Below are 24,986 nucleotides of genomic sequence, written 5' to 3' on the forward strand. Positions count from 1 at the left end.
TTCACCAACACTGGTCTTGGATACCAAAGCTGTCCTCTATCTTGGTTTGATATTAACCACTTCTGTCTCAATGCTTCATTCAATGGGATTTCATGAAATGTAACTTTTAATCCTTCAGGAGATGTTTTAGATCCAGCATACGATGTGCAAAAAGGAGTGCAACAATTTTTAGGCATAATGTGCCTTTTCTATTTGAAATATACAATGAATGTATTTATATCTATGCTGCTGTTGAAGAGAGAAATTCCTGTCAATCATATATAACTCACAAATAAGTATAACTATATACAATTATAACTTTATGTAACTATTACAATTTCATAAAATAGCTATATTTTGACACAAAATGGCCAATTTACTCAACACGCAATTCTCACCGATAAGTAGCGGCAAAAAATGGAAACAGTGTGAATATGGCAATTTTCCTTACGGCAGATGGCCTTACTAGCAAAGTGATCAAGCAGCCTTGGCTGGAGTAACACACAAAATAGGAGCACACATGTAGTTGTGACCAATGAATCAGCAAACAATCTGGAAACATTTGAAGCATCAGAAGACTGAAAAAGATTATTACATTTTTATGTGAGTCTATTCTTTAATCCTTTTTACAGTTCAACTCAGAAGTAACAGCAAAACGTTATATTTTGTACTAGATTTAATAGTGTGGATTGATGTTTAGAAAAGTTTCTGAAATCATTATATAATTTATTCAAGGGTTTGCCTACTCAGTGAGCAGACTTTACAGAAATATTTTACTGTTAGCACATGTAGTAAAGTTTTGTGGAAGGAGATGGATTGAAAATCAGACTGTTGCAGAATCTATCCTATCCCTTCTTCCAAATGTAAAAGAATTTTGCTTGCTTCTAATTGCAAACAGAAGCAGTTAGCAGAATAGAGACCACTCAGAACATAACAGAATTACAAAACTTATTAGAATCAGTAAATTACTTGGTAAATCTTCATACCAAACTTCTCCTTGATAATTCATCCATTGAATGATCTAAGTGCTAAAAGCTTGACTTTCATTATACTAAAGGAATTCCTTAAAGAACTTCTCTCGGCAAAACTGGGATTTTTTCCAGTCACTTGCAAGCCTGTTGGAATCTGTTTCTAAGAAATTTTCAGAATGATAAAATAGTAGCACCATTCTTCTTTGTTTTTATATTGTCTACTTGGACCTTCAAACCCATCTGATGAACAGTGATAAAAAATACAAATATGTTACACTAACCTAGCTTTGCAGTTAATTTTTGAAATGTAACACTGACGTTTTCAATCCACCCTAGGACCTTCTTCAGGTGTTCTATGAAAAACTTTTTCTGGTGCAATCCGAGTTTGATTTAGCTTCTGATTTTAAACTTTCCCGTTTCAAATGTTTCTATCTCCCTGCTATACAAGGTTAGTCTGATGTATTTGTACTTAGACCTTCTTTGTAAATAGGACATATTATACTGGTGTAGTTCCTGATTAGCAAAAAGAGGAAGTATTAGTCAAAAGGTAAAACAAAATATCTTTATTTTCATCTGGTAAAACAAAATATCTTTAAAAAAATACAGACTTAAATTATTTTTATGTGAGTCTATATTTCTTTAAATTGAAGAACTCCTGAAAAATGTCTTCATGTATGACTTTATATGAAATGATCCCAAGATTAACCAAAAGGACCACCAGAAGGCTAGAAGCAGTTAAATATGCTACAAGACACAGTAGATATTGTAGAAATTTTTAATCATTGTTTTTATTGTGAAGACGCTGTAGCCTCTAATAAAAGGTTGGCATTTTGATCATGTTTTAATTTTGTGATAATTTTTAATATTCTATTTTTTGTGTCTTAGAAGAACTTTTTCTTCAAATTTTTTGACTGTTACTTCTGGATTATTCTGTGAAACAGGATAATAGAAAAGACACTTAAATTATTTTTATGTAAGCCTATATTTTTTTAAATTGAAGAACTGGGAAATGTCTTCATGTATGACTTTATACAAAATATACAATATCTTATTTTTACAGGTGAAAATGAAGATATTTCGTTTGACGTCCTCTCTTTGCTAATCAGAAATTACACCACTATAATAAGTCCTATTTATTAAAAATATCCAAATAGACAATGTTTTACTTTTTTATCTTTATATTAAGGACATAGAAATAAAAAGAATTACCAGCACCATTCCTTTACAAGGGGATACCAAAGATTTTGAGAGCACTGATGACACAATCTGTAAAGCCATGCCATCTATGTTGAAGATGTTTTTATATTTACTTTTACCAATGTTAAGAGAACTTTTGTTTACCAAAAACTGTCAACATTGAGATTGTTATCTGTTTAAAGTACCATGCAGTGAATTGGATCAGCTCTGGATATCTATCTGAACTGGATTGTCATCTAGTTCTAGTATGCATGATGGAAAAGCTTCAGGAATGCGGCTCTGTCAAATTTGAGATAGTAAAAAGTATCTCTTGTCTGAACCTAAGCTTGACTATTGATTCGCCAAAACAAGCCAAATTTTCTCTTTGCAGCTTGTAAAACATTTTCATGCTGCAGCAATGGCATTGTATTGCAAGAGAGTTCAGTGAATTCATTGTTTATCTTGATGGGTTTAATTGAAAATGCCAATGGACATTTTTAACTGGACCATGATTGACTTGATGAATACTACTACAGGTTACCCAATGAAAAGGGTGAATTGCAAAGTCTGTAAAAGTTTATTTGTACATGTCTTGTGCTGTACTATGGGAATTAATATGTTGAATCTGGATTTTCTATAAGTGAAGGGATATTTATCAAGAACAAGACAAAGAATAATTAGTAGCATTATGACAAATTTATGCTGCACTTCAGAGTTACAGTGGAATTGAAAATATGGAAATCACCAGTTCCATGTTAACTCACTGAGGGAATGAATTTCTTAAATAAAAGTGAGCCCTTGGAGAAAAAGAAACAAAAGAAATTTGATGTTCAGTAAAATTTGGGGAAAACCAAATTGCAAATGAAATTTCTAGAAGGCATCATTAAATTACTTATCAATTTAATCATCCCTCCTCCCATTATACTGTATGTGTACAATAAATATGATTCTGATATTTGATTTGCTTCCTGGTGTAGCATTTTTAATGGCCAGCAGTGTACCCAGATATATCCAGCTGGCAAAATTGGGGTACCAGGAGAATAAAACTTGTATAGAGAGAGGCTTCAGTGTGACAATAAAGGACATTGATACATAAAAGACTTTTTTCTCATTAATAATAATAAAGACAATAGGGTAAACAGTTAAAAAGAGGCAACACACACACACTCTGAACAGGGATTCCAGCTCTCTCCAACACACTGTCAAATTCACTACTCACTGCTTAATCCCTGACCATAATGAGTGATTTCTACTCTACATGAACACTCTTCTGGACAAAATTTAACCCTCTCTTTTTCTCAATATTAATAATTATTATCCTTCTGACTTCTAAAAATCTTTCAAGCTACCGGATATAGGTTCTCAGAGTACATTATTTAACACAACCCAGTATTGTGTGTTGTTGTAATCTTTCAAGCATTCATTTCTCTGAGTTTCATGTTAAATGAGATTTAATTTTGTCGATTAATAATGTTTAATTTTTTGTTATTCATCATTATCATTAAAATTTAAAATTCTTTTTATCTTTTATTACATACATTGTTGTAGATAGAGTTTCTTCTGTTTTATGTAGAAAATTATAAAGGAAGATTGCTTGATTTTTATATTGCTTTTTATAACTGTACTTATTAAAAGAATAAATAGAAATTTTGTTTTTTATTGCATTAAAAAATATTGATTTAGGATTAGAAATTTTATTACTTAATATTATTTAATTACTTAATAATTAATTAAATATGGAAGGATTCAACTTATCAATAACCCTATGGTCAACGAGTAAACAATTCAGATTTTTCTCATTAAGCAAATGTGCTTCTAACCTCAGTTTCTCACTATTCTGAACATAAAGTAGCAGCATTTGCATGTAATTTCAACCATAAATTTCATGATTTAAAAGAAAAAATTAATTTACAGTAGACATGATAAATTTAAACTGCAATAAACATTGGTTTAAACATGTATTGAGAAATCCTATGGTGACATGACCTTGTTCACTTTGTTTACTTGAAACAAAAAGAGTTACTTTATACATTTTTTTCCCCATATAATAATTACCCACATTCATTTATTAAAAATCATGCTTAGAAGTTAAATAATTGCTTACTCTTAACATATTTATTTTGTTATAAATTTACATAAAATATTTTACTTCAAATTATTTCTGAGCTTAGTTTTCAGTAAATGAACTTGGAAATTATTGCATGAAAAGAAAAAATGTTAGTTTACTTTTAAACAAAAAGGAATTGCTTTATGCAAAGTGAACAAATGATTTTACCACAAGAAACATGTAAAGAATACATGTTTAAACCAATGTGTAGTGAGTTTGAATTTATCATGTCCATTGTAAATACTTTTTTTCTTTCAAATCATGGCATTTATCATTGAAAAGTACATGCAAGTGTTGCTGCTTTTCAAAATGGTGAGAAACTGGGGTTAGCAGCATATTTATTTACTGAATAGAATCTGAATTGTTTATCTATTGACCATAGGGTTATTGATAAGTTGAATCCTTCCATATTAATATGGAAAAATACAGAAAATTACAAGAATGCTCACAAGAAGTTATTTGATATTTTCAATATTAAGAATAAATATCTGTTGATTAATTAGAAATGAAATGATTGAGTAATGAGAAAGATAAATACAGTTAAAAAAATTTGTTGGAAATAGCAGTTTCTTCAAGAAGTCATTCAACAATAATAATACTTTTCCATATATTGAATAGTGCATTCTTTATGAAATGTAATGATTGGTTACAACATAAATAATTATTTATTAATCATTTTCTGAAACACTGTTTAGTAAAATATAACTAATATACATAATAAATTTAAAATTATTTATACAATAAAAATAAATAAATTTTATGTAATTTCTTTAATTCTGCAACTATCAATAAATTCATTTTTTGCAATTTAGAAAAAATTAGATCAAAATGTAAACAATTTATAAAAATTTTCTTTCTTATATAATAATTAAAATTATTGAATTATAACTTAATTAATTGCAACATTGGTAATTTTTAATAATAAAAGGGAACATGTAAATATAGGAAATTAAAAATCCAATGACACTACATTTCCAATGATTTTGAACTTGTGTTGTTTATAATTATCCAAACACTGAATATATCAATTATTTAAATCATTATTTAATTTATTTTGATATACTAATGCTTTGATAGATTATAACATTTTTAAATATAATAATCAAATATTGTTTGTTTAGATTATTTTAGAAAGTTTTTTGTTTTATAGAATGCAATATCTCTAATTATATACATTCAAAGAAATGAGTTTTCATGGATATTTAGAAGGCTGGTTTTTCTGATACTTCAGCTTGTGCATGAACTGCCATAATTACTTTAATTTCTTAGATAGCTTGTTGCATTGTTTAAATTCTTTCCACCTTTTAACCTAATTTATTTAACAAAGACTTTAGATCTTATGCAATGAATAGTCATTAGAAAATGAAATATTACATTATTGGTTAAGCTCACATAATCAATTAAGGTGGCTTTTGAGAATATAATTGGACATGTTTTGACACTTTTAGTAATTTAAATGATCAAGAAAAAAGACTACTATGGTTTATTACTGATACTATTAAACTTTATTCAAATCATTATTTAAAATATTATTAACATATGGCATATACAGTATATGTTAGTCTATATATAGATGTTTTTAAAAGTGAACAACAATTAATTTTAGTGAAAAACTTATCAGTAAAAGAATAACCAATACTTCATTATGTGTATTTTTTCCACAGTTATCTAATATTTATCATGAAGAAGAGCTACACATAAATCAAAACATTGTCATTCCATCTATTACCAAAACTTTAAGTAATGATTTAAATAAATATTTATAATACCAAACTACAAAAAAACCAAATAACCAGCAGAAAAATTGGGAAGTGCTAACATTTTCACCTGTGTTGAACAGGCATCCTTGGGCTAACTAATCCCTCAGCTGTTGAAATACCAGGGCGATTGCTGTACATATGTGAAAATAAGGGTGATGTAAGGAGGAGAGGGAAGGGGAAAGGAAAGTAAGTTTACAGTTTGAAGAATGACTTCCATCCTGTGGGGAAAGAGTCTACAGCACAGAAGTTATAGTGGTATTTTTGAGGGGAGTCTTATAAATTTCCACTTGCTCCAGATATCTGAGAAAGGATTGCCAGGAAAGAGCCATGCATGAGGAATGCACCATTAAAATTCACATCAATGTTGGGGTCAGAGGCAAAGATGATAGCACAGTACTGGCCTATCCTTTCAGGATGGAATTCTGATGTTCTGTGTACTATCTATCTTTGCCTCTGACCCCAACATTGATGTGAATTTTGACAGTGCATTCCTCATGCATGGCTCTTTCCTGGTAATCCTTTCTCAGACACTGGAGCAAGTGGAAATTTATAAGGCTGCCCTCAAAAATACTGCTATTAATTTCTATGCTGTAGACTCCTTCCCACAGATAGAAGTCATTCTTAAAATTGTAAATTTTCTCTTCTCTCCTTCTTTCATCACCCCCTTTTTCACATATGTAAGCAATCCCTCCATATTTTGACAGCTGTGGGATTAGTTAGCCCAAGGATGCTCATTCAACATGGGTGAAAATGTTAGCACTTCTTAATTTTTTCTGCTGGTTATTTAGTTTTTTTGTAGTTTTGTGTCAGGTTTTCCCAGTTTTTGAGTGGTTGTATTTTATTTATAATACCAATAGTAAACTATGTTTGGTCTCTTTTCTTGAGTATAAATTTTTATTCCACTCCTTTATCCTGTTTTAAGATTAAATTTGATTAATGCCAAATTTAGTTGAAGGTAGCTAATTGTAAATAGGATTTATAATCTGTGATTGATGTAACTTCTTACTCTGCATACTTAGGTATTTGGTAATATTGAACTGAACTCTGATACATCCATAACACGCCACAATAACTTCCGTACGTTTTTCCAAGGCCTTATGCTACTCTTCAGGCAAGTCTTAATAATAACAAAATCCACATTTGTAAAATTGCTTCAACGTGATCTGTGAAAGTCTGCATGATATGGTATAGCACTGCATGTATGTATGTTGCAACCTTGTGGTGTGCAATCCACCAAAGAAAGCAGTTTAAAATAATTAAAGCAATATCTAAATGAACAACAAAAGTAGGAATATTACACTTTCACAATAATATTATTATTAACAGAATTGAAGCTAATAGTTTGGCATATCTAATGCCAAAATATTTTTAAGTTTTTAAATGCTTTTGCAGTTTTAACTTTAGTTTATCAATCAGCATGATGTGGTGCTTCCAGATCAGTAATAATTGTCACAGAAAAATTTGTTGTGGCAATAAAAAATTATCATATGTTTTCAAAAGTTAATTATTAAAAGTCTAATTAGTCTTTGTGTTACATGTGTTATAAGTCCTGTTTGTTTTGTCTGTTGATGGTGTATTCAAAGTGTACACAAATGACATAATCAAAATAGGAATCTATCACATCCACATGAATAAAATAGTGTGTCTACTCAACTTGCACATGTGTAATGAGGTTAAATTTTTTTAATTTTAATTATTTGAATAAAAAAAAAGCAAAACTGAATTGAAATATAACATTATAAATATTATGCAATATAATAAAGTGACTGATACAAAGTTATAAAAATTAATAATAAACCAAATCTTTTGACTTAATATGGGCAGATAAGCCCATATTAAGATTGTGGGCTGATGATGTTTGATGTGAGCCACCTCTTGCTGGCTATAATCATTTTCTACATTGGACTGGGATTGGTGCTTTTGAGACATTGAACAATGTGGTTTTAATATGGGTGGATAAGTCGAAAGATTTGGTTATACTAGCACATACTACTTACAACAAATCATTGATGGAGTACATAAACTAATAATTAATGTAATTTCTATCATTAACACACATTTTTGGTTATTTTATATAAAATAATATGAAGAAATGTCTAAAAACACACGAATAAACTAAACCAAACAAACACCAAAAATATTTAATGTAACAAATGTTTTTGTCCATATCAGTTGAACATCTTCAGGTCACACAACCCTATATTGGAATAAAATACCAAATTGAATACAGAACTTGAGTTTTTAAACAGATGAGATTTGGGCATGCACACTATGTTGAGAATGTATATCATAAAGAAAATAGAAGTTTCTCAAATTATGGCATATATTGCTATTTCTGGTGATCTTTGTTTACTTTATCATCATTGACCAATGAGGTTATGGTGTTTTGTCTTAGACTGACTTTTGAACTAATATAGAAAAGTGTACACCGAGGCACTAAAGCGATAAAACACAGCATTACACTGAAAAATTACTGTAAGAATGATGTCAAAGTGTTCACTTTTTATACAAAACAAACAGGGCTACATTTATGTTACTTTATCTATCATTTTATTGTACTAACATTATTTTTTTCTAGCAGGAAAATAAGATAATGCAGTTAATAATAATACAAATCAAATTTACATAATTTTTTGCAATTTAATAATAGTTATTTAAGTTTATATATTTAATATACAAAATATAGTGTACATATATATTTAATAGTTTTATGTACTGTATATATTTATGAATGTTAATTCATTATGAATAAATTTCAGCAATATAAAAACTTACAGAAAATTTTTTAATTGCATTTTAGGTAGATTGTCAGATAGATGCCTATAATTTTATTTTAATTAAATTTTTTAATTATACGGTATACAGAATGTTAGCAAGTCTTTCCCACCAATTATTTCAAAAACTAATAAGGCAATCACTGTAAACCTTTCACCAATGATATTATATCAAGTTTGCTCTGAAAAATAGTGCAAATTTCTGCCCCCTTCAGCTTTTCTACTAGAGAATGCTGTTGTAATCTCAGCCCTTTATAATTGACTCCATTGCTCTAATTTTATTAAGTTGTAGCACATGAAAAAATATGTATTATTACTTTCTAGTACATTCCAAAATATCAAATGGGATTTCAGAAGAGGCTGTAAGATATGACAGGTTAAATGTTTTAAGTACAATTCAGTAACCTTATGTCAGTCCAGCAGGGTAAAAAATGCTGTTTAAATGCTTTTAGCCTACACTGAAGGCCTTCAGGAACCAATGAGTTTTAAAATGGAATGCTAAGACCTAAAAGAACATGCAGTTTAAAATCCTAAAACAGTAGAATTCTAGGATCAAATGCTAAGTTATTACATTTTTTAAAGTAGCATTGCTTTGTCAGTCCAGAAAGATGAAAAATGTCATTTTTTACCCTGCTGGACTGACATAAGGTTACTAAATTGTATTTAATTATTTTCCAGTTTTATCATTTAGTGATAAATTTTTTACTGCACAACATATAATGAGTAGCAGTACTTACTGCATAACACAAATGTAATGCAGGAAGGGTTGAATGTACAATTAGCTTTAAGTTAGCAGTGCTGTGTTAATTAAAGTACTGTTTTATTTAACAGTATTTGATATTTTTTTATTAAATTGAACATTTGCATATCCATATCACTGCTATCAACTAAACCTCATTGCACATTCAACCATTCTCATATGGTATTTGTGTTATGTAATGAGGCTTGCTACCCTTGTGTGTTGTAGAGTAAAACATTTACCTGTCACATTTGATAACCTGTTCTAGAATACCACCTGATATTTCAGAATGCACTGAAAACTAATAGTACATTGTACTTGAAGTTTAGACTATTTACAAAAAATATAATATTTTTGAGTCTATCTTAATCCTTTTCAAAAAAAAAAAAAAACTAATAGTACATATTTTTTCATATGCTATAACTTTGTAATTGGCAATGTTGCTTTATTTTCATTACTGGCTAAAATTACAACAGCCCTCTCTGATAGAAGAGTTAGAGGGACAGAAATTTGAATCATCATTTAGTGCATACCTGATATAGAATACATTATCAAAAGTTTACAGTTATTGCTTTGTTAGTTTTTTAAATAATTGGCAGGAGAAGTACTTTTGTTACCATCCTGTATAGGTGAATATATTCCAAATAATACATTTATTAATCACAATTAATTATAATTAGTACAGATGAATATTTGTTATTAAATTTCAAAAAATAGTTTTTTCAAAATAAAATTAGAGAGTTTATAAAAATATTCTAGTAAATTCAATATAAATTTTTTTTTATAATCATAATGTAAAATTTATCAGATAATGTTTATAAAAAAAATATTGTATAAGTTTTACCATAATGATTTTTATTATATAGAAGAAAGATATAACTTTCTGTAAATTGTACTAAAATTGCTTTATATTACAAAAAATACATACGTGTATGTACAATTTAATTATAGCGTTTTGATAATTACAAAATGGTCTTGTAGTGCTTCAAAACTTAAAATTGAAAACTTGTTTTAAAGTTATGAAGATAACATAATTTAAATGCTTCTTCCATTTTCTTTTATAAAATGATCATTTCAATCACTTTAAATTTATACTTTCAAATATATCTGTATTTTCATATTTACCTAAATATCCATTATTATTAATGTTAAACAATGATAAATTTGCATAACCAGTTTAAAACAAAAGAAAATTGTTTTTATGCCTTGTTCAATTTTTTTAAGACAGAATTAAGTTGACAAATAAAAAGCAATTGTTTATTGTGACATTATCACAATGTCAAACTGCATTTTTAATCATATTTATAATTTATTTAATTTAAAATATATGTTCTCCACCTCAAATTAGTATGTGCCCCTGTACATCATACTCTCCTGGTAGCAATAGTCATGCCAGTCATCTAACTAATTCCTTTCAAGGGAAAATTTTTTTAATTGAAATAATGTGACTTCTGGTTTGCATTAGAAGTTTGTATATAGTTAATTGGGGCTTCCTGCCTCCTTAGGTTTCCACATCTAATCTTTGATTTTATCTATCTGACACCATTCTCGAGATTATGGAAAGATAAACAGACAATGGTGGGAATTTATAGGTCTACAATTTTTTCAAATTGCAGCCCAAAAAATGAAATATAATTACAGGTAGGCCTCCTACAATGCAGTACCTTTACAATGTGTTTTCGCTCCAATGCGGTTGGAAAAACGCGAAAATTTTCTTACAATGCAGTACTTTTACAACACGGTTTTGGGTATTTAGAAACGAATTATCTTTCACATAACAGAAAAATTGCAATGGATCACATAAGTGCAGTGGAACTTGATGAAACAAGCTCAGATCTTGAAATAAGGCCAGTCAAACATTCTCGAACAACTATAATATGTGACTATGAGGACTGAATTTGTGAGCATAACATTATGTTTCTTTTTGATTTTGACTTGAAATCATAATCTTTTTAGTTTTTATATGATGATGAATTTTATTTAAGCTTTTTATGTACATAAATTTAAAAAATGATGAAAATGTTACACCATAAAAGGCAGTTTTTCTCTTTTTAGAACTGAATCCCAGTTTTTGTATTAAGTTGGTTTCTCCTATAACACGATTTCCCACAATGCTGTATTTTCAAGGAACGTATCTACCACATTGTGGGAGGCCTATCTGTACTTTAAAATATGACGTAATAAAAATTATACATATAATTAGATAAGTGAATTTTATTTACTCTAATAAAACAAAAGGAAAAAATGTTGAGTATCAGTAAAACGAAAACTAATAATCTAAAATTCTTGAATTTAAAAATAAATTATTGCCTCTAGAAGTTTGCAGTACCATAAACTTCTAGATAATATCTATAACAACAATATTGAATTTTGGATTGAAGCCCTAAAAGTTTACCTGTAGTAAAATAAACTTTGAGACTTTTAGAAGAAAGCAATACTTTATTACTTTTTTGGCTGTTATAGAACATAGAGAAAGTATTGTAATTGGTTAAATTTGACCCTCTGCATTTTTCACGTTTATTGATATTTTAAGGTTTGAATTTCAAAAAATCTAGAAAAGGAACAAAATTGCCCTGTATTTTTCATCATCTCTTAGCACCCCATTTTGAAATATGGCTGGAATACTTCTGTGTATGGGTATTGATGCTATTACGTTTTAGAGATTATAAGTCAAGGGATAGTTAAAGGGAATAGGGAATCATAGCCCCAGTGAGGTCAGATTTAATAAAAAGTTTAGTCATTATTGACATTTGCAGTTTTTTTTTGTTAATTATTCCTATCCCAAAAATATGGCTTTTGCCATTTTTCTAACTTTTAGAAATTATAATTCAAATTTTTGTACTTTATTTCATGAATCCTTAACTTTTTGTATGACTTCTGGGAAAGTTGTCCAAGAGCCCTTGTCAGATTTTTAATTTAATTTTTTTTTTTTTTTAGGTTATGTCAAAATCTGAAATTGTCATGAAATTTTTTTGATTTGTCTCATGACATTATTTTGAATAGTGGTTTTGTTATTTCTAAATTAACAATATTTTTGATTTAAACATTATTTTTTATTATTTTGTTAAACAGAATTATATTTGTGATTGAAAATTCTAATTTCTTTTTATATAGCTAATAGATTAATTAATAATTTTAAATATCAGAAAATATAAAATGAATGACATGAACAAATGATTTTGTTTTCCACGCTGGAATAAGCAAATGTTTTAATTGAAGTACAGTTTAAAACATATTAAAAGTACCTGACACAATTTATAAAGAAATAATGTAGTTGTCAGATTAGAAATAATGTAACATGAAGAGAGAGAAACCATAACATTTAAACCATATATTTCTTAAATTACACAATAACATTTTAATTTTATCTATTTCTTAAATTCACAAGTATATGAGATTAACTGTAAAAAATGCATATGTAGCCTATATTTATTTTTATATTCAAAGAAAGAGATTACATTTTTATTTAAAAATTTTGCATTAGTTAAATATAGAAATTAAACTCTAGATTTTTTTCAATTGGATTATAAAATGAAAATCCTTTTGAAAATTTTATGGTTTCAAATTAAACTTTTTTATGGGATAAATAGAATTCAAACAATGCTACAAAAATGCCCTCATTTTTCATATTTCATATATGATATTATTATATTATGTTTATAATATATTGTTATTTAATTTTATTTATCCTATACATATTTATATATATATTCTTTGTTACTTTTGATAATTTTATTTTATGTTTTTATTTTTATATGTTAATTTATTTGTATTTAAATTTTGTTCCATTTGTTTATATTCAAATTTGTTTAACATGACAATGGCCAATAGATTTGGATGAAAACATTTGTTACATTTTTATTAAATTTTTCAGCAACATAAGGTGTTGTGTTTTGATTTAAATTCAAAATCCTTTCAAGTGCAAAACAATTATTTCCAAAAAATGTGATTAGTTTTTATTTTATGTAGTAGTAGTTATTTGTACCAACAAAATTCAGTCAAAATTTTAATTCTTATTGAATTTTTCTTTTTATTGATTTTTATTGATAAAGTGAACATCTTATATATATATATATATATATATATATATATATATAGAAATACACACAATGATACACAAGGTGTTCACTTTAACATTTATCCAGGTGCAAAAGAGATATTGCCAGCATTGCATACGTATATCATTTGATGCATTACTATTACTGCAATGTTTGGATTCAAAAAAGGAATACATGTAAATCATGCACAATGTCTGAGGCAATATATAAATTTTCCAAAAGTGAGAACAAGACACACATTAAAAGTGCAGGGACAGATCTGGAGGGTGTGTACACACCCTAAAATTCTAAGTAGAAAAGAGTTTTTCATAGTAGAACTACAGTACAAATGATATCAATATTGACATGAATTTCATCCCTAAATAACATTTCTGGATCCATCCCTGAAGTGTGATCTTGACAAATTACACAGTGACACATGATGATGATATCCTTATGAAAGAGCCAACGTTGTCCAGTCTGATAATTGGTTGAGTACTGTCATAATGTTTTATACTCAAAAACTACTGTGAAAATATTATATAGAATGGGGAAATGAGACAAAATGCATAAGAAGCAACAGATGAATTCCACAAGCACCTTCCATTTGTACAAGAACTAAGTATATAATGATTCTTAAAAAATACACTGGTTGATGCAAACCTGTAAGCATAGTCAGAAATCATGGTCCAGATTTTCCTAATTTTCTTGACATCAAAGTTTTGGTGTACTTCCACATATGTGCATATGTAAAGCAGTGGATAATAAAATACAATAAAATACCTTATTAGTGTTGAAAAAATTTTTAATATATTAAACTTATTACTGGATATAAATAGGGTATGTTGTTCTATTTTACTGTCTCATATCCAGTTTTTACAGATATTACTGGCTTTGATAATGTGGACTTTAGCAGTACAAATACATTGAAATTTATGTTGCCATGATATAACTATTTGTCTGCTACATTTAACTTACAGAGGATGACAGACAACAATATGACTGGTGCAACATTATTGTAAAGTACTATTTTTAGTATCTTAGGAAACCGACACTAACTGCGACCGGTAAAACTTTTGTTAACCTAACGGGTACTTTACGCAGATTCGAGATTAGTTTGCCAGGCCTGGGCTTTTACGCGTGCACCGAAAAGAATTAGTAAGAATAACAACAAATATCAAGTCAAAGTAAAAGTTTCAAATATATTTAATTAGTAAATAGAATTTACTATGTACAATTGTCTATAATCCAAAACAAAATTTATTAACGAAAATCAATCAAGTCAACTCAACAATAAAACTCAGCTACTTAGCTTAACTTAATATTAATTCCCCTTTGAAAATTCAACAAATCAAATACTTAGGAACTATGAACAGAATCTCTTACGAACTAAACGTCTATCCGTCACCTCACTATACTAGGAACCTGTTTTCTCAATCTTTTCACTATTGTTAAATCGTCAATCGAATTCCTCTTTAACACCTTTGGATCGCCTAATTCTCACTCTGGGCTTTGACCAGAAATCACCTCGCTCTGGAATTCACCTCGCTTTCTTTGGTTGACGTGATGGTTTTATGCTGTGAGGTGACATCACAATTTAGCTGGGTTACTCTCCTTATTTACATACTTAGTTTTCTAACATTAAGTTTCTTTCTTTAATTTCCATACTTTAATAGCTTTAATTTCCGACAAAAGCTTATAGACCGTTTACAAAGTATTTAGCACAATTTTCTGGGATGTTATGACGGTTTAGTAAGTTCTTTGCTAGTGAGTGTGGGGATTCCTCCCTCCATTTTTTTTCTGCGGACCGTTTACTTCCGCTGGGCAGCGCAAGTGCGCGAGATTTTTCCTACAGCGCTTTTTTTTTTCGTGAATTGGTTTATCTTCTTTTTTCGTTACTAATAAGAGATTGATGGGGACCTTCGTCCTAAATAAACATAAGCCCCAAACAAAATATAATAAAACGAAAAATAATAATAAAATAAAAATAACGCTCGGACTCAGTTCCTTACATTATTTAATCCTCTGTAATCAAATGGCATCCCATAAATGCCATGCACCTTTTTTAACATTAATTCTTTATTAAATTTTGAAAAAATAAGAAAATTTTGATGTTTTTCAAACTTTTCAAGTTATTGAAATGTAACACATGATTTGCAGGATTTTTATGAGACCATGAACAACAACCAGACATAAAGCAAATATAGGAAACTGTGTAATTAGTTTTGAAGTGAATGGGTGTGCATTGCATGCAATTAGTGGAAGATAACTTTAAAATAAATATATCTTTACAAAAGTACTATTCTTTATATTCTTTGCTTTTCCTTAATCTCTGGTCCAATTTCAGTTCATTTTGAATGGACCAATGCATTTATTTTTGACACCATGAATTTTCTCGTGTGCATTGTTGCATTGCTTCCTCATGACTAAAGCATGATTAAGAAAATTTAATACAATGGGTGATCAGTTAATGAACACAATCCATTCCAAGACTTTGTTTGCTATCTGAATTGTGTGTTAACTGATTATTGATTTACCATAGTTTTTATGGGAATTTGAGTAATTCGTTATGGGGGGAAAAATAAACACTTTCTTACTACATTTATTTATATATAATAATCACTTGTCTTCACACACTGGGATGAAATACAAAAAACTAACTTACGTAAAACCCGATAACCAGAGTGGTAGAATTACAAGGAATGCTAACGTTTTCGATGCCCCATCTGGGCTCTTCTTCAGAATCATTATGCAGTTTACACATGTCCCTCCCCTTTTATGAATGAATTAATTTATTTTATTATAGACATTGCAGTGGAACTAATGTACCATATGCATAAACTCATACTATGCTGGAAAGATCTCTCTTACTCCTGGACAAATGTTAAAGTGAATATCCTGTATAGCAAAAATCACGAAGAAATTAAATTAATTGCAACTTTTTCTAATGAACGTCTTACAACTGATATAAAAATTTGTAAACACAAACTGAATTCAAAATTCTTTGAAATTAAATAAAAGACTAATACGTTTTCACTTGATAAACTAATAACAATATTTTTAACAAGGATGTTTAAAGAAATTGTGAGTACTTTTAGTAAAATTTATTGAGATATTTTTATATGTTAGATACACTTTGTACATGTTTTCATTGAGACAGAGCTTTGTTTTTTATTTCAAAAATGTAAACATATTTAGGAATTTCTCTCTTTAATTAGTAATAATTAGATATAACTATCTGATATAAGAAAAACATGGTCAGAAAAACATATTGATGGTCAAAAAGGTTTCAAATAAATAAGTTTGCTGGAATTTTAACTTTGGATCTTTACTTATAAATAGAGATGATTATTTATTTATTTTATTTATTTCATTTACATTAGGAAATGTCGCTGGCAGCAGATCTCCTCCCCCAATAAATAACAAGACCTATAACAAAAAAAGAAAATCAACCAATATAATAAAACATAAATAAAAATTTGCAAAAAAGTATAAATGAGACAGATATACAAAAAATGTCTAAAATATTAAATATGTATAATGCTAAAAGCAAGACAAAAATTTAAAAACAATATAATAACTGAGCCAGAGTATAGGATATTGCTGTAAAATTTGTTTGCGTAAAGTGTAAAAGAATTAAAATGCAATAAGATATGTAAATAAAGTCACATTTACAAATCATTAAGAATTATATAGTAGACGTGATGTCAACAAGATGTTTTATAATGTAAAAAATCAACATGATGCATGTCTTCTACATTGCTCATGTTTCTGGCTATGTGGTAGAAAAAGGATGTATATGAAATAGATAAACAGTAAAAAGGAATAAAAATACAAGTGGTGTTGTATATATTCTTTATGGGTATTCTAAGATGAAGCCAAGAAACCGGAATAAAACCATTAAAATATTTATGATAGAGTATATGATCATAGTATTTGATTCTTTCATGCAAATTGGGAAGACCTAGCCTGAACCTTGCAATACTTGGATTGTTAGTAAACAGTTTATTTGACAAAAAATATATTTTATCGAGTTCTCTTAAAATTGTATTGAGGAAGGAAGGGGCTGCCATAAGCAATAATCAACAATGCATTGTGAGTTTGCAAAAATAATAGATTGTAATACAGATTTAGATGAGATAGCTTTGCAAAAACTCCATAAAATATTTCTACAAATTGCCAGAGTTTTAACTTTTCATTTCCATATCAACAAAATGATTAATCTATTGTAATGCTAAGATCATTGTAGGAGCATGCATTTTCTAGAATATTGGCATCAATGACAAAAGGAAGAGGAGGAGAGTTTTGAATCAATGAGAAGCACACAACTATGGTCTTATTGATGGTGGTTTTATGGTTTACCCTTGCAAATAAGGTTGATAACAGATTTAAATCAGACGAAGAACAGCTGGGTCATGGTCAATCAGTTTTATATCATCTGCATAAGTAATAACAGTGGACTTGATTTGATTAAGTAAGTAAATCAATGTAAATGGAGAAAAATAGGTCACTAAGGATTGATCCCTGTTGAATGCCACAGATAGACTAAATGATTGTGAATTTCTTGACTTTCTCCCTAACTTTAAAAGAACGGACTAAGAAATAATTATTCAACCAAGAATGGAAAACTGGATCAATGTCAAAGTGTTCACTGAGTGAGGAAAAAAGGATATTTGGTAGAACAGAGTCAAAAGCTTGAGAAACATCTACGACATAAACAACATGTTTTGTTTCAAAAATTTCAAGAATTATGGACACAGTATCTATTAAATTTATTGTTGTTGAATGATGTCTAACACCATAGTGTTGAATTGGTGCAAGCTTGGAAGTGATTGGAACATAATTTTCACAGCATATACATATTTCAAAATTTTTTAACATGGCAGGTGATAATGCAATAGGTCTGAAAGAATTTTTTTATCTTTTTTATGTACAGCTTTAATCATTGAAGAATACCATTGTTTAGGGACATGTCTGGATTGCAAAAATTTGGAAAACGGTTTAGATAAAACAACAGCTGCTATCAGTTTTAATTTTTTATAGAAAGTCACAGGGATGTTATCAGGACTAAAATTAGAAGGGTTTAAGGTGTCGATTGCTTCTTTAATTTCAGAAAGAGAAAAATAATGATGGTAGATAAAGGTATGTAAGGAAAGTGGAATAAAGTTGGACTCAGGTAAAATCTCAAAAATAATCCAGTTTTAAAGTTTTTGTAAACATCAAAGATCATGTCATCAGGAATGGAGATATTTGTACTAGGGAGCTTTTTAGAAAATTTAAGTATGAAACTCCAAAAAGTCCGAAGGTTTGATATTAATTCAGATAATTAATATAATTAATCTATTTAAATAGAAATACAGTAGAGTGTCGTTTAACCAAAAGCTTTCCAGTCGGACTGTGTTGTGCTGAGTCGAATGTTTTTGATACTAGATTAACTTCTAAAGTATAATTCTTTTTGTTTTTATATTTTTTAATACATTTATTTATTTTTGTACAAAATAAAGAAATTATTTTTAATGATACAATAGCCACAATTATTATTATAAAAATTTTTGTTAGGCGTAAAATTGACGAAAATTCATGTGAAGCAACACACAATGGAGAAAAATTTCAACATGGGATAGGTTAATATATTTTTTTGTACATAATAGGTTATCCAAAAAATAAGTTATCTGAACAATTGAGTCCCCAATTGATTCAGATAAACGATGCTCTACTGTAAGTATGAAAATATTAAGTAAGAATAAAATATAAAAAAGAATTTTTTTATTAGCATCATATTCGTGGGTGCGCATACATTGTGGCATGTGTTTCCCTTTGTCATCACGTTGCCCCTTTTTTTAGTCCCCAAGGGAGTTCTAAGGTTTCATTTTATTTTTAAATTGGTTACTCATTTTTTATCACAGAAAGCTTTTTTACTGATGACAAAATTAAAATTAAAATTAAAATGTTATTTAATCAAAAATTTGTTCTAGTGGGTCATGATTGTCTATTACTGAGGTACCACTGTATTTTATTAATGTGATTTTGATATATGCAGTAGCATCAAGGGATTAATTTAATTAACTGCATTAATCAAGAGACATCTATATATATATATATACACTTCACACACTGTATATTTTATATAATGTATAAATGATGCTCTTTTCTGTGGGTGCCACTTATCACATTTATATTTATTTTAAATTCATTTATTTAATTTTATACATTTTTAATAAAATTATAATTACAAATATTTTATTATTTAATGTATATTTTATTACATTTTTAATAAAATTTTATACATTTTTAATAAAATTATAATTACAAAAATTATAATGTTGTAGAATTGTATAAAGTGTTAATACATAGAATAATAATTGTTCATATTTTATCCTACATTAAAATTAAAATATTAAAAACTTTTTAAAAGCTTGATAGAGTCATTATTTGATAAACATAAGAAGTAATTAAATACAAATATAAATGAATAGAAGTATTGACCTAAATACTATTCCAAACATTTTAATGCTTATTATACAATTTTAGTGAAATTAATACGTTATTTTTTGTTTTCGATTCATTGAAGATATTATTTAGGATTAAATTTAAAAAAAATTAAATTATGAATTTACTTGTGTGTAAGAAAAACAAGAATTGAATTTGGTGCATTTAAATTTAATTATACGTGTGTTCATTATGAATGAATAAAATGTTACAAATATAAATGTAAGAAATATATGACTGAATATTATGCAAAACTGTAATTTAAATTACTTAAAATATATAAAATTTAATGTGTACATTATAAAATATTTTCACTTATTAACAGAATTATCAATTAGCAAACAAAGTTAATAATTGAAAAACAATTTTTTTTTTAATTATTTCAGGATCATTTATCAAAACCTCTAAAAATGCCACCATTAAACTGGTTTTTATATTTTAAAATGATTATTACTTTATATAATTTATTTATTAATTTTAAAAACTAGCTTTCAATAGGCTGTTAATTAAGCTTGCATGCTTTAGCACTGTCTTATTTTAATATCACTGCATGATAAATATAAATTGATACTCTGCATGCTAATGTCTCTTTGCACTTTCAATTTGTATTTTGTATTTGGTGCTTCAATCATGTTTAAAAGTACAGATATTGATTTATTAATTATTTGTCATTTTTATTTTAAAGATGTGCTACAGGTGAAGCATGGCAGGCCATTATGTTATCTTGTGTAAAAGGAAGATTATGTGATGAGAGGTCTAAAAAGCCTGGCTATGAATGTGGTAGTAATCTTGCTTATTCTTATTTTGTTAGTTTCATCTTCTTCTGTTCATTTCTGGTAAGTAAATGTTTGTTTTTTAATTTTAATTTTTAACTAATTTTAGCATTTAAAGTTAGAATTCAATATTTAACAAATTAAAGAAGTTGTATATTCTATTTAAGAGAAATTTAATATAAATACTGTATAAATAAAAAAATATTACTTATTAAGAATTTAAACTGATTTTAAATTAAAAAGGAAAAAAAACAACAAAAATTATTTGTTCTATTTTTTTTTTTTTATACAATACTGTATCTGTTACTGGCATTCTTTGGAATACTCAGGTATGTTTATAAACTACCTAAGAATTTTTTAGGAAAATTTCATAATAAAGACAATAATAAAGACATTTCTTCAACAAAATTTATACAGTTTTATTTTATATTTCTAAAAACTTATAATACTTCACTTAATATAAAATTAATAAGTACAATAGCATTTTTAATTATAAATTATTTTTAACATAGTAAATATTAAAAATAACAATATAAGAGAGATTTTTATTCTATATTATTTTGTTATTGTGAATATTAAGTTCAGTAGCATTTGTAATATGAAAAGCTAAGTTATATTAAATACTTCAGCAACCACACATTGTGAAGAATAATAAAATCAGACAAAACTAGTTTTTACATATACTTATTATATACAAGCAGTACTAGAATGGTATTTTAAATTACAAAAATCTCTTCTTTTTGGGAAAAACTTTTTAGATTCTGAAGTCTATTTTTGCATGTGCACTTCACAATTTCCTGCTAAGAATCTTTAGAGTACTGAGTAGACACTGACCTGACATACACTTGTAAATACATCAGTGCATCATTTGACAAGAACAATCTCCTTATAACACTGTGAATTGTAATCTTATGAATACAAAAACAGCTAAAAGACATGGTGGAATCTATACCTTGTCACATTTGTCACAACATCCAAAATATTGTAAGCATCACCTCTACTTTTATAATCTCAGGTATAGGGACACAAATCATAGCCCATTCTGAAAGTTCTGTAGATAGAAACTTGTGTAACAGCCTTTTCATTTTTTTTTGTCTATAATTTCATATTTATTTTTGAGACCCATTAAAAGTGTGATGAATGTAGAGGGTAGATTTATTTAGTTCTACAATAATATAAACTTTTTAAATGTAGAAACAGAGTAAAACATACATTGACATAATAAAAATGTGTACAATAGTTTAAACCTATTAATTTTCCAATATGTTGTAACAGAAATTTACCTACAAAACTGCTTTTCGTAGGGTTGAATTTATCAATTACAGAAGAAAAGTTCAGTTTTGTTGCAATATCTATTCCATTTAATGGACATGATTGAAAGTTTCTCTTGACACATTGTTGATTGGAGGTAGTCCTTGATTAATTTAAATTTGGAAATGATCATTTTTCAGTTGCAACAGATATTGCAAATATAATTGCATCAGTAATTATTAATTTGATGATTTAAATACTAAAATACAGTAGAGAGTCATTTATCTGAAACGTCGGTTATCCGAACACTTTCCAGTTGGACTGTGTCATGCTGAATCGAACTTTTTTGATACTAGATTTACTTCTAAAGTATAATTTTTATGTTTTTATATTTTTCAATATATTTATTTTGTTTGTACAAAATAAAGAAATCATTTTTAATGATACAATAGCCTTGATGATTATTATTATAAATTTTCGTTAGGCTTAAAATCGATGAAAATTCAACACGAAGTGACATGCAACAGAGAAAAATTTCAACATCGGACAGGTTAATATATTTTTCAAACATAATCGGTTATCTGAAAAATCAGTTATCCAAACAACCCCAGTTTCCAATTGATTTGGATAAATGACTCTCTACTGTATACTAACAAATTTGTGAGGCTAGGCATTACCTTTTTCACTTTTATGTAGAGCCACCTCTGCTTGTCAGTAACTTTGTCATTCTGTAATAAAGTAGAACAAACTGAAACCTTTCTTATTTTTAAAACAAAAAAGACAGGTAGCATAGACACTAAATTTCTCTTCATCATCATTAACACAATTTTCGTAAGTGACATGAATATGATGTCCACAATCTGAACACTTTTAAGTTATGCTAATTGATTTTAGCAGATACTACAAAGAAAGACTTGTTCCGCTGATTCTTGGGTCAATGTTGAAGCTCTGGACACTGTACTCTCAAACTGTATGGTTTACTTTCTCATAGCTATTGCATCATTTAGTTTCTCTTCACACTCATTATACTTTTAATATAATCTCAAAATCTATTCAGCTTTGCTCATCAAATCCTTCAATTGATATATTCAAACTAATCTTTATTTTGCAACTGAATAGTGCTCCATGTGGAGATCTTTTGATACCTGAGTGATCAACTCTGTTTATTAATTGCATGGATCCACATGAATGATGGTAATTGCATTACCTTTATTCCAATAGAAAACTTTTTCATCTAGATTCCATATTGTTGTGAGATTTATTTTTCTATCTGGGCTGCATGGGAACCCAACAAACATAAAGCAACAGTTATACTTCATGATTCCTGTTACAAATTGTATTAACTGCAACAAATGTATAATGCTGAAACTCTCAATTCCTTAACCGTGTAAGAAAACAGATATTTCTTCTCTCTACATCATATAAAGAGAGTTAATGTGAGACAAATACCTCTAACTCCAAAATGATGGATTGTGGTGATGTCATGTTTGTTGGTATCATAAAAATGGGAATAGTCAAATATATATATTTAATTTATTTAATTTAAAATATATGTTCTCCACCTGAAATTAGTAGGTGCCCCTGTACATCATACTATCCTGCTAGCAATAGTCATGCTAGTCATCTAACTAACTCCTTACAGGGGAAAATTTTTGAATTGAAATAACATGACTTCTGATGCAAACTGGAAGTTCATATATAGTTAATTGGGGCATCCTGCCCCTAAGCTTTCCACATCTGATCTTGACTTTCATTTATCTAACTCTGTTCTTGAAATTAAGGAAGGACAGACAAACAGATGACAGTGAGAATTTATAGGTTTACAATGTTTTCAAATTGCAGCCCAATAACTAGACACTAAGAATACAGCATCTTTATTATGAGGCTAAAGATGAAACAGTTACAGATCCAGAAGATTACAAGCACAATATCTTTTATCCGCCAATTGACATCATAACAAAATCTAAATTCTTAATTTTGTATTTAAAAATAGGAACATTTATACATATGGGACCATGTATTAATTGGCATTCATTGATACACAGTCTCACATGTATGAATGTTTCAATTTTTAAATATGAAATTAACAAATATATTAAAATTTAAATGTTTGTCATCATATCTGCAGGCATTCAAAATTAACATGATGTTAAATGTTTAGATAGATATTTTACTCAGCTGAGAATCCACAATAAAAAATGGGCTTTCTATATAACATTACACAATTGTCCAAAAGGTATCAGGTGCTTAGTCTCTGCAATGATCTCCAGAAAATCTTTGCAGATGATAAGTCATCAGAATCAGATGTAGCTGGAAATCAACTATTTGAAGAACTAATTTGTATTTATCTAATTCTGAATGATGAAGTTTAATCATTGTAACACCAACTGAAGTGTTACACAAGTCAATAGAATTCACTTACCAAAATATATGGATTATGTTCAGGATTTTATCAACCATACTAGTAAGTGTTGCAAATTATGAAAGGACCTTCAACAAGTTGAAACTCATAAAACATATTTGAGATTAGTGAAGTTTTTAAGATCGATTAACCAGTCTGGCTATGCTGTCAAAAGAAAACAAATTGGCATATAGCTTTAATTTTTCAAAATCAGTTAAAAATTTTGCTGCAGTCAAAGTGAGGAGGGTATGATTTTAATATCCAAACATCCATTTCCATTTGTCTTTGTTTATTGTTAATATTATTATCACAACATATTAAATCTAAATTTCTGTTCTTGTTGTTTTTATATGTGTATAGCAGGGAAAGAAAAACATAAAAAGGTTGGGAGAATGGTAACTGTAAGGCCAAGACAGAATGAGGAGTGCCATATGACAATCTAACACCAAGTGCTATACATTACTATGTGCTGCCTGTACATTATGCTGTATACTGTCTGATTATTACCCTCTACTTATTTAACTAGTTA

At 28.1% G+C, this 24,986-nt stretch overlaps 1 protein-coding gene and 1 long non-coding RNA gene across 17 annotated transcripts in view; one reads left to right on the top strand and one right to left on the bottom strand.

Moving 5' to 3' along the window:
- Positions 1-24,986, top strand: part of LOC136978245 (voltage-dependent calcium channel type A subunit alpha-1-like) — a 637,477-nt gene that overhangs the window by 481,885 nt on the left and 130,606 nt on the right. For 12 of the 16 annotated variants that reach the window (XM_067273927.1, XM_067273930.1, XM_067273916.1 and 9 more), the window contains one exon: positions 20,718-20,868. In XM_067273927.1, the coding sequence (XP_067130028.1) occupies positions 20,718-20,868 (151 nt within the window). Of the gene's footprint in view, positions 1-7,012; positions 7,105-20,717; positions 20,869-24,986 lie in introns of all 16 variants that reach the window. The other 4 variants (XM_067273917.1, XM_067273923.1, XM_067273915.1 and 1 more) reach the window with 1 other exon arrangement.
- LOC136978252 (uncharacterized) overlaps positions 16,892-24,986 on the bottom strand; it is a 60,088-nt gene continuing 51,993 nt past the window's right edge. Inside the window, exon 2 of the long non-coding RNA XR_010881195.1 lies at positions 16,892-16,972. This is a non-coding gene — a long non-coding RNA (uncharacterized lncRNA). The remainder of the gene's footprint in view (positions 16,973-24,986) is intronic.

Source organism: Centruroides vittatus, unplaced genomic scaffold (assembly GCF_030686945.1).
Source record: "Centruroides vittatus isolate TY-2023 unplaced genomic scaffold, ASM3068694v2 contig_5, whole genome shotgun sequence".
Lineage (NCBI taxonomy): Eukaryota > Metazoa > Arthropoda > Arachnida > Scorpiones > Buthidae > Centruroides > Centruroides vittatus.